The 12,054-nt window shown below is 39.7% G+C and overlaps 1 protein-coding gene across 13 annotated transcripts in view; it reads right to left on the bottom strand.

Moving 5' to 3' along the window:
- ptprfa (protein tyrosine phosphatase receptor type Fa) overlaps positions 1–12,054 on the bottom strand; it is a 284,242-nt gene that overhangs the window by 1,059 nt on the left and 271,129 nt on the right. For all 13 annotated transcript variants that reach the window (XM_046392938.1, XM_046392940.1, XM_046392948.1 and 10 more), the window contains 6 exons: positions 10,852–11,137; positions 9,218–9,396; positions 4,197–4,323; positions 2,851–2,976; positions 2,083–2,237; positions 1,358–1,493 (listed from right to left, as the gene is read on the bottom strand). In XM_046392938.1, coding sequence (XP_046248894.1) covers positions 1,358–1,493; positions 2,083–2,237; positions 2,851–2,976; positions 4,197–4,323; positions 9,218–9,396; positions 10,852–11,137 — 1,009 coding nt within the window. The remainder of the gene's footprint in view (positions 1–1,357; positions 1,494–2,082; positions 2,238–2,850; positions 2,977–4,196; positions 4,324–9,217; positions 9,397–10,851; positions 11,138–12,054) is intronic.

Below are 12,054 nucleotides of genomic sequence, written 5' to 3'. Positions count from 1 at the left end.
TGAAAATATTAGACTTCAGATTAGCCCACATGACATTTTGATTTCAATTGACATTCCAGATTCACTTAATCGGCTTGAGCCCACAACCCTATCATGTCTCACCAAAACCATATCTCAAACTAAAAAAAAAAAAATAATAATTTAAAGATGGGTCTGTACATCTTTAAATTATTATTTTTTTTTAGCAAAAATCTTTGAAAAAATGAATGATTTCCTTCTTAAAAACATTCCAGACTGGCCTTAGAGTCCTCCACAGCACTGAAAGTATGTTGAACACAAATGCCATTCTCATGACTCTGGATGGATGTGACTCCTTACTCCTGATTTAAGTGTATGAGTAGATCACAGTGAACCAGTTAGCGTACTGGGCAGGTCTTGGCAGTACCACCCTCCAACTCCTTTGCTTGTACCTCTCTGACAGAACCTTCTCTATTGTTGTTGGTAACTCTTCCTCTTTGTCAGCCCTTCTTACTTGTGGTGTTCCACAAGGGTCTATCCTTGTGGTGTTCCATCTTTGCTAACCTTTTTCATGGACTAGCACCTAGCCTCCGCAATGATCAATTGCCATATGTGTCAGGTTGTAGCTCAGTCACTATTTAAATCTTTTTTAACAATTAATTTTTATAGAAAGGCCCTTTAAATTCTGAATGTTTTTTTTTTAAAAATTGTATTATGTTGTTTTAATGCTTTAAACTTCTTATCAAGCGTATTGTATGTTTATGCTATATTTCATATAGTCCAAGCTCCTTGTAACCTTGTTTTGGTAGGTGTTATATAAAGATTTTTATTATTATTATTGTTATTATTGTCATTTAAGTCCAATTTTGTCCCGATGATGAATGTAAGACCAATATTCCGTCTTTCCTTTGATTTGGTTTCTAGCTGCTAACTCAGGCTCCTCTATGTTCACCAGCTAGCCTCGAATTGTTTCTGTGTGCTGTTTCATGCTTGACAGTACAATGCGGTTTTCGAGCTTTTTACACTGAAAACAGCTGCCCGCTGCCCCGTTAGGTCGGCGCTATGAGGGTAGCGAAAGCTAACCAAACCAGTTAAAACACAAGTCATGAACCCAAACAAAGAGCTGAAAAAATACTAAAACAGCACCACAGGGCTCTATTCATCTGTTTACAATGCAATGTTCTGCGGCCACACTTTGGGTTCTGGCAATCATGTGGGTGTTCTTTGAGCATTGCAGACCAAATATCCCCCTGACACATTCAGTGTGTTAACATGTTGAAATTCTCTGCATTTTACATTACTCCACTATGCTCTGTCCTTATTGACATGACATTTGCTTCTGTCTTCTGTCTACTCGTGCTCTGCAGCACAGTGTATATATACACACAGTGTATTATACCTCTGTCTGCACCATGGCCGGCCTCTGAGTTCGAAGTGTCTTGACGGTCTGGAAGAGGTCGACCACCCCCTCGTACCTCATCCTCTCCAGGACAATGCTCAGAGTGATGAACACGCCAGTTCGTCCAACACCAGCACTAGTGAACACAAACATTATTAGACTTTTTACTCTCATCATAGATCATCAAAGAATCAAGGAATACAAGTTTTGTGTTTTGAGCTCACGCAAATCAAATAAAGACAGAAGAGATAAAATTAAGATGAAAGAAACATCGAGAAGGTCTGGTTAGCTAATCTGTACGTGCACGCATTGATGGTGTGTTTTGTTTTGTTTTGTTTTTTTTAATAAGACATCTTAAGTGAACATCAGGCTGCAAAACATGTGTTGATCACGTTGAGCTACCCAGAGCAGTGCTTAGGAGCTGGTTTCACATGGCTATGACAAATACATGAGAGTCCAGCAGCAGAACCAAAGCTTCACAAGTTTAAAATGTTTTTAAAATGATGTCTCAATCCACTGTGTCTCAGTCCTGGTCTGGGGACCTCGCCTTGCCTGCTTTAGAGGTGTCCCTGCTCCAGTACACCAGTGTATTACATATTATTGCTTATCTTCAGCTGAGCCATTCTGCCATCAAACCCTTAAAGATAATGTCTAACATTTTAGCTCCATTTTATCTCCTTAATACATGTAAATAAAATGGACAAAATGCACACACACACACCTACCTGCAATGCACAGTGATTGGTCCATCTTGTCCAAATTGCTCCTTTGTTTTATGGACTTGACCGATGAAGTCAATGAATCCCTCCCCAGTTTTTGGCACTCCTTGCTCTGGCCAGTCAGTGAACTGAAACTGCCTGATGGTCCTTGACTGACCATCCTAATGAACACACAGGAAATAAGACAGACATTGTAAGCAGGCCTCACACACACAGCCTACTCCTGTTAGATGCAGCAGAACTTGTCAAACTCAAGCAACAAAATTTTTGCGGCCCATGAGAGTTGGCAAAGAATATAATTTGTGCCTGCTTTTTCCAAACTAAAAGAAGCTGAATTGCACTTTTATTCCCCTTTCATCTGCTATTCTGTATTTGTGAATAACAGTAGTATATGTTCATATACTAATGGCTCATGTTGCAAAGGGTGGGCATGGTAAAGATTGTTTTAAAATTTGTGGAAGCATGCAGCACATTATCAACAGATATAACAGATCTGGTCTCAGTCATGACCAGTCAGATCGCTTTTTCTTCTTTCCAAATGTGTCAAAGAGTCTCATTGAGTGTTGTCAAATTTACAAAATACTACAAACAGATGGAGAAAGAAATCTCTGCATGTGCTGAAAATGCCACTCTGCCAGCATGAACATGCTCAGTTACAAAAACTGTGTCCTAAGTGACACTGGTGTCCTTGCCGACTGAATTGAGCCGAGCTGAAGCCATTTTCCTGCTGCTTCCTCATGAAATAACAGCAAAGATTCAGTGAGGAGAAACTACCCTGGCGTCTGTGACTTTGAACTCCCTCAGGATGTACTGAGGCATGTTGTACTCAGCCATGGGGTCCACCACAAAGTACTGGTAGCGTGCAGAGCGCTCAGCAGGCCAGTACTGATGGCACTTTTCCTAAAGATGGAGAGAGGACATGTATCACAACAGGTGGTGGATGTAATCAAGATGTCTGCCTTGTTCAGCTTTGCCTGGAATATCAAATAACCAATATAAAGTCTAAACATAAAGTCTATACCAGTCTAATTATGAACCTTGTACAAAAATAAGCAACAGAATAATAGTGTGCTAGGAGCGGTCACTGTTTAGTTAGGGGAGGGTCAAACTCACCTGTTAGGGCAACAGTCTGTAAACCCCTCCCCCCTCCCCTGTATACATTGCAAATAGCTTAATTATTTACCAAGAGAATAACCAGCATTCCTCACACTACCTGTCTCCAACTTTTCTGTGCATCAGTTGGTTTAAATGACAAAAATTTATTTTATAAATCAATTTTATTATTTTCACAGTGAACTACATTTGTTTGAGGTGCCAGCTGGCCATTTTGTTTTGGGGGTAACCCAGCTCTGAATAGGAGAGCCATATGTATATGGGGAAAGGAGTATACAGAAAAATGAAGTCTCAGTCACAATGTTTAATAAGAGGCTGTAATCAATCAAGCAATTGATTGATTAATCAATTTAAAACCATATCATAAATGTTATATAAATGGCAGAAGCGCCTTCTTGTTTGACTTGAGTTGTTGCTGACAAACGGTGAGGCTGAATATACGACGTTAACTAGAAACGTAGTAGTAGAAAAATATTTGTTAGACAAGATAGAAACTGGAGAAGGGGCTGAAGTGGTGGAATTTGACATCTTTCCTGGTTTCTAAATTTTACTTTTATGAAGCTTTTTTTTCTGACACTGTCAGAAAAGTAAGTGCAACATATTGGAAGTTTTTCTAATATTCTTCCCCTCTAATGCATCTGAATATTAGGAACACCCCTTGAATGTTAGATTTAGCAAGCTTTAGATGCATGTGATATCCCTGAAAAAATAATGGTTGTTCATTCTAAAACTACCAATTTCAAATAAATAAAATTTTAAAATGCATTCAACAGTTTTTTGTTTTTTTATTTTGTGACAATATCCCCCTGGGATCCAATAACAGTTCATTCTGAATTGGACATTAACCTGGCCGCAACTTCTGCTTTTTATCAGGAGGGTTGGAGATCTAAAACCACAATGTTTAACTGTTTGACATGATTTAAGGCTTTAACTTTAGTCAGCTTCATGTAATGTTGTTTCATACCTAATTATACGGTATGACACAAGGTGTGATCAGTGTGCTTTACCCGGCCCATCTCACGGAGCTTGGTGAGCATGACTACAATGGTGGAGTTGTGTTCCCACAGCATCCTCCAGAAGTCCTCTGTGGTCTCGGCTAAGGGGCCCTGGGTGGCCATGTACGCTTTCTGCTGCCTGCAAATTAGAAAAGAGACACATTGTTTACTCCACAGGGTTCTGGAAGCACTGCTGTTACTTGGATCCCATTTCAACTTTCGTCCTCTTCAGCCTTCAGTGTGGATATGACAGAAAATAATGATGCTGTGGTAAATTCAGTGCTGAGTAATATTTATGTCGTCATAAACAGCCATAAAAAAGGGGTAACATATTGTCGTTGGCTGTGCGTACATGAGTTTTATTTGAGGCCATGCATGGCCAAATAAAAATTAGATAATTCTCCTACTGTCTCCCTTTCCCCGTAATTTCTGTCAGTGTTGCCAGATTTGACCAACATCAAACAGGCAGATCAGGGCCTCAAACATGAGAAAGTGTCACACATGTAGCCCCTTTGTTCAATAATTTCATTTAGGAGAGAGATTTTTAGTTTATACAATATGAATCAATGTAAATGTAGCCTCTAACTGTTCATTGGCGGAGACCAACCGACATTAATTATTAATCAATTATCTCAAGCTGCGCAAAACAAATTTTATCCGCCAAATCAAGTACGAAGTAGTCAGACTGGGGATGCACTGCCTAATCTGGCAACACTATTTTCTACGCACTAGTGTACACAAGTACACAATACGCACACAATACAATAGCAACAGAATACACATGGCATATATGTTATGTCAGGCACTGCAGCGCACTTCCAATGTTCCCACAAAAAGAGGAAGGAGAAGCAATGTATACATAGACTTGTGGGTACATTGGCTCGCAGAGGATACATATAGGCATCCTTGAGAACTCTCTATGTGAAGGACTCAGTCCTTTGTAGAATTGTAGAATGACTATTGGAACATTCCAATAGCTAGCTATACAGAATAAATCTCTGCTACAGAATGAAGCCATTGCTGTATTCATGGCTAGAATCATCCTGGTTGAATCTGCTACCTGGACCTGTTGAGTTTTCTTTTAAATACACAAAAGCTCCATAGATGCAGTGTTACTCACTAAACTGCACTGCTTGTATCCTTGAGCCCATCTTAGTGTGTTACAATCACCTACTGATAAATGGATAAGCAGTGAAACCAAAGTAGTGTATTGCATACACATGCGTGGCCTCAGATCAAAACGAAGACCAAATAAATACAGTTCCAAAGTGGGACAAATCTTTAAGGTACTTGTCATGTCAATTGAATTGAATTGAATTTCAATTTATTTATATAGCACCTTATATAATCAAAATTGTCTCTAGATGCTTTACAGAGACCCAGAGCCTGAACCCCCGAACAAGGAAAAACTTCCTTTTTAACAGGAAGAAACCTTGAGCAGGACCCTGCTTGCAAGGGAGAACTATCCTGCTGATAGTTGGCCGGATGAAACTATACTTTGCTGGTCTATTTTCCCCCAGCAAGCCTACGCAAATGGTGATCCTTTGGCTGTGGGGGCCCTTGGGGATTAGGCTTCATAAAGTAGTTGCCAACTTTGCCCTGTTGGCTTTTTATACATAAAATGAAAATCAAAGTAAAGTTGATCTGTAAAGATCTGTAAGATCTGTAAAAAGTCATTTTTAAAAAAGAAAAAAAATTATATATCTACCTGTAATGTACATTAAGAATTAATGTCATACAAATTTGCAGGGAGCCAACAAAAACTTTAGACTTGGACTCATTCCTTTAATAGCTTTTAGTTCCAGGCAATGACATCCTACAACTGTTGAATAAACCTCTCAGGTGTTAAGTATTTAATTTTACACACCCCCTTAAAGTAGATTTGATGAGTCGGCTGTTCCTAATGTGCGTACTGTTATTTAAATAGTTTTGCTTGAACGCAGACCCTTTCTAACAGCACAGTTAAAATGACAGATGCCATCCCAGCTGCTCAGGCAGGCTCGAGGCGATCCACTGGAGTAGTTACAAGACATACCCACCAGGTGGCAATGTTGAAGCATGTGAGCTGCATCACTACTGACCTCTGTGCATTCCAAGCAAACACATAGTATGACTGTTGATGAACACCCACAACCTTTAACAGTTTTAAGGAGCTAAAGCTGCTTTCTGGAAGCTCTTTAATTAAAATAAATAAAGAAATAAAATTTCTGAAAATCACACTAAGAAATACATTAAAAAAACAGGCTGGCCTCATTTTAGAATTCTCTTATTTTCTTATTGTCGACAAATCAACAAAACAAAAAAAATGCATTTTTGCTGTACAAGTGAATACAAATGACATGTTAGTGCATTTCCATTTTGCTTGAATCTTGGAAGTAGAATTGGATGGATTACAGCTTCTTATTTTTTTCCCCCTACCAATCATAGCATTCCTTTACTCCTGTAAAGTTGCCATAACAAGTCTGATGTTGTTTGAACGCCTCCCAAGCAATTTGTAATAGAATATACTGAACAAAAATCTAAATGCTTTTGCTTTCATTTTTCACAAGTTGATATAGAAGATTGATGGATTTGTTTTTTAGCATGCAAAAGACATTTCTCTCTCTCAAATTTGTTCAAATCTGAGTAATGTGATTATTGCACAGGTGTGCTTTGGATTGGTGACAATATAAGGCTGAAATATGCAGTTTTATCTTAAAAAATAAATTCATCAGGCACTGAACTATGGGCTTGACATTAACTTGATGCGTTTACATTTTTGTTAAGTGTAAAAGCATTTTCCTTTAATAGTCACCTTACAGTCAGTTACACAGTTAATAGCTTATTCCAAAGGGAACCATAACAGAGTGCTATTAAAAGATAAAGGGTTTAAGCAGGGAGTCTCTTCTATTTAAGTCTTGTCTAATGTAAAAGTAATGATATACTGGTGTAAGCCTGCTGACTGACTTTCTATCTTACTTCAGCACAGACAGGCACTGAGGTGAATGACAGCAGCTGATATGCCTAGAGGTCACTGTCCATCTCAACTAATCATCATAATCATGTCTACCCCCCTCACCTCAATCTATTCAAATCCACAAGGTGTGCTTTAAAGGTTGAACTCAGAGAACAGTGGAGCTCCTCATAACTCACTCCACTCTTAATTACTGGAACAGGAATTACAGAGGAATTACAGGGCACCCCTGCCTCCTTCCCCATCCTCCCTTAGGTGGGGGTACCCAGGGGACTTCATTAGGGAACGAGATGCACCCACTCTCACTGCAAGTAAAAGGGAAAATACTGATTTATTAGCCCATGTTTTACTGCATTTTAGTGCACTGCAAAGTATTTCAAACTAGTGTTTACATTTTTATATAAGATATGCTTTTTCAAGAGGGCTGTGACAACATCAGTGACATTTAATGTTGTCTGTTTGGTTCTATTACCAGAGCATTTTGAATGATCGTTTGTTTTATAAGACAATTTAACCTTGAAAGATTGATTCATAGAAAGCCAGATACAATCCAGGTTCAGTTCATTTAAGCAATATATGTATTTAAAGAATATATGTATAATGTATATGTATATTTAAAGAATTTCCCCTCGGGGATAAATAAAGGAATTCTGATTCTGATTCTGATTCAAAAGTTGCTAATTTTATTTGCATCTGTACTTACGGTGACAGATAATCATATATTGAAATGTTAAATGTATATATGGTATTGACTCTCCCGATGCTTGTATTGACTGTTAGACTGACAGGATAAGTCTGCTGATTTTCTGCAGTATATTTTTATTCTTGCCAACAAACAACAAATCCATGTGCAGACCCAAACCGACTAAGATAAGATAAAATAAGATAGGCCTTTATTAGTCCCACAGTGGGGAAATTCGCTGAAAGTCCCGTATTAACTAGTATTTATGTATATTGTATTCCTCTGTGAATAGAGCTCCATTAAACTATTAAAAACACGTGTTTCTTCATAACCATGAACACACAACCTGTAATTTATCTTGAATGGTGTTCAGTTGCTTGCAATCTGCAAGCATACCGATAGATGTCACTATATCCCACACACTGGCACTTCAATCCCTCCGTTTCTCACAGATATTCAAAATCACTACATTTGGAGATTAAGAATTTGAATACGAAAAATAACGAGTACAAAGCCTTCACACAAATGTAGTAGAGTAAAACCTAGAATATTTCTCCTTAAAATGTGGTGCAGACTATGAATGCCTCACAAGAGACACTGTGCGCCATTATCTCCCACTTGTCAATGATGTTGGCTCTTCAGTAACAACTGTAACCTCTTCTAATTTCCAGCAAGGTCAGACAACATTTCATAGACCAACTTCCTGGACATCACATGGCAGGCTTGGTTCCATTTTCTCTGTACAGAGAGCAAAGCTGAATCGCATGCTGACCCATGCTATGGCCAGAGATGCTGCAGAGAAATACTGGACAAAAAAATAAAGGGTGGTTCAAAAGAAGTAAAATCTGTTTGTTTATATGTAAAAATATATATAAATAAATAAAAACAATGACAAAACAAGATACAAATCTTTAGCAAGTGAGCTTTATAGGTATGGGTGGGCTTATTTTAGAAAGTTAGTGCCAGGCTAGCTATTTCCACCTGGTTTAAGTCTTGATGCTACCTCAGGCTAACCACGTCCTGTGGAAAACACTGGAGTAATCAGTTCATTTTTCTGGCAGGCCACCTATCTCAAACGAGCTATCATTTAGAAGAGGAAGAAACCGGGAGAGAATTAACAGTCCTGTCAGTAAGGCCAATTTGTTCTGACAACTGCCATAACAAAAGGATGGTGGGCAGAGAGAAATTCTGGATTCCATGTCAGCCTATAATTTACTGCTGTCAGCTGTCGGAGAAAAGATCCACCTCCACACTCATCAGAGCAGCAGTAGATCCTGTTTTGCAGTAGTTTTACCACGCCTCGATCCTTTTTGATTTTTTTGTTTTCTTTGCTTAACACCCTCATCTTCCTGCGTTGTCGTTACACATTCTATAACAACATGATTTCTGTGGACTCACCTGTATCCATCAATGAAGCTGGCGTTGATATAGTCCGAGCCCTCCACCCCTCTAATTGGCTGCAGGCAGACACGGGTGGACTCGAAGGGCATGATGTTCACCAGACGGTTCTTAAATTTGTTACACGGCAGGTTGGCACTGATGAATTTTGAGGTATGTGCTTTAGAGTTGGCCAGTTTCTGTGGAGACAGAGAGGAGGACACATCAGCTTTGATACTCGACAGACACCCGATCCTCAGCTCAGAGGTGACTGCACTGCAGCTTCACACCTGCACCCACTGTCTCCACTGTCCACCTCGTGTCTTTTAAAGTGCTAATATAAATAGTCTTAGTGGAATGTGGCGTGTGTAACAAGGTTGTTAAAGGTCGCAGGGAAGTAACACTCTTACTGATGCATGAAAAACATCCACTTTGAGCTGATGCTCCTTGTACTCTCATTTCAAATAAAATCTTAATGGATGGGTGTATTAAAACTCACTTTACAATCACCACAAAGTCAAAACAAATGCACACACATCTACTGTGAGCTGAAACAGAAAGGTTGGTCCAATGCATAACAAGCCAAGGAGAGTTGTGAAAGCAGCAGTCCTGCTTGCTTGAACAAGCAACATAATTTGGATTGGGCTGTGCCCTTCCAAGACAGGGCTGGTTAAACTGTAATATTGCTCAGTGTGGAGTGAGGACCGGGTGCATGCTGCAGCTCATCCCATGTACAACCATCTAACCCAGTAGGACCTTATCTTTAGGCTGTCAGACATGGTTTATCCCAGCCCTCTCTCCTTCACTGTATGACTCTCCTTCTCCTTCAGCCTGTCATCTGAAGCTCAAAAGCTAAGCTGTCACAGCTCCTCCTCCTCCTCCTCTGAGAAGGAGTTCATCTCTGTTACACAGGCTGAAGATGAAAATCCTTCCTCTTCCCTAGCTCCCACTGCATCATGCAGTTAAAGGGGTACTGCAGCCTTAGTATTGCATTTCCACGAAGCTGGAAAACTGTGAGACATAGATTATAAAAAAGACAGACACAGTCCCTTGACGTGTGGTTATTGTTGATTCTGATGTGACACATTTAAGTATATCTGCAGAAAGAGGCTTCTTGTCTCAGGCAGATGTAGTGAAACATGTACAGTACATACATTACCCCTTTTTTTTGCTTGTCAAACACAACTTTGATTAATAACATAATCCATTATTAACTGCTGCACTGAACTGTATTAACTGCTGTAATGGAGCATCATTAATGTTAGTAGTAACACTTGTGTCTTTCATGATGAGATGAATCAAAGGCTTTATTAAGAATGCAGACAAACCAGATTTGTTTCTCAAGTCAAATCCTTAAGGCAGACTCACCGTATTGATCAGAAAGTTATCAGATTGGATTTGTGTGTCCAGACTAACACAACAGACAATCACAATTGACGGTGATATAGTCTACATAACCCTTATATTACATTCTAGTTTTCGGCTTTTTAATTCCTCAGAAAGTGATGAAATAGCAAGACGGTACAGTTTTGACACTGATTCTGCCTACCCACAGCGATCAAGCAACAGCTTCTGCTAGGGTATGGCATCACCGCTCGGACAAAGCACACTGACTTTCAGTAATACTAAAACAGGTAGTAACAATGAAGGCAAACCTTATACTCCAGCTCCATGGCAGTGACAGTCTCTCCAGGAGGGATCTGGGTGAGCTTCTGGATGTGGGCGTATAGGTTTCTGGCAGGGACTTCTGTGTTGCCACATGTTGCAGCTTCCAGCAGAGCCTCATGAATGAATATGTACTGATCTTCTGTCTGCACCATGTAGTTCCTCTGAGCTCGAATACATGTCACATGGCCATAAATGTCCACTGATTTCTCATGTTTCATCCTCTCCAGCATGGCTTCGATCACAATGAAGCAGCCTGTTCGGCCCACACCGGCACTGGCAGAGTACAAAGAGACAAACAATACAGTTACTTCAAAACTATACATATACAGAATACTAAAACAATTTAAATCAACTGTCAGTTTTTAATTGCTCTGCTATGTTGTTGTTTGTTTTGTCATTCTATCCATGAGTTTTTTTGCCTTACCCATAAAATAATGATCCAAATAAAAAGGCTACATTTTGAAATAATGGTCCCGTCTACCTCATGCTGTTAACCGTAGATCTACCAGAATGTCATTTAGTTGTTCTTAATTTTATTTATCCTTTGTTGACAATACCTTGTTTTATTTTTCCAATTCATTATAGTTACTTAGTTTCTCAAGAGACAATATGACTTCCAATAAACTGCATCTGCACTTTTTTCTGTCCTTCCTGCACGGGTAGCATGCACCTGAACAGCAAAGTTCATGAGCTGAGATAAATGATTAGAGCCTCGACCTCAACCCCTCTGAAGACAGCAAACCCCACGGGGAGAGACAGCGAGCCAGCCAGACCCCAATGTCCAACCCCACAAAAGCTCCACTGCATGAATGGCCATAATCCTCCACAGAAACCCTCCAAAATTCCATGGAAAAACTTACCAGAAGAGTGCAATTTGCCACAGCTGCAAGGCGGGGGGGGGGGGGGGGGCAAACTCTATGGTAATGTCCATGCACTTAGTGATGTCACCAAAGTCCCCGTTAGTGTAGTGGTCAGGTGTCCAGAGACTTTTGTGTATATAGTGTATGACGTAAAGGTCTCTTACATAGCAGGGAGGGAGCACTCTGTATGGAGAAAACTGAACTGTGTTTTCAAATCTTTGTCTCTCTTGTTTGGTACAAACAGACCAGAAAGCTGGCAAACACAAGTGAGCTGTGTGAAATGTACAAACAACACTTTCAAATGATTCACCTTTCTTTTGGCATGATGCA

The sequence above is a fragment of the Scatophagus argus genome, chromosome 6, assembly GCF_020382885.2.
Source record: "Scatophagus argus isolate fScaArg1 chromosome 6, fScaArg1.pri, whole genome shotgun sequence".
In the NCBI taxonomy this organism is placed as follows: Eukaryota; Metazoa; Chordata; class Actinopteri; family Scatophagidae; genus Scatophagus; species Scatophagus argus.
The sequence above is the reverse complement of the archived record's forward strand: the minus strand, read 5'-3'. Positions and strand labels throughout refer to the sequence as shown.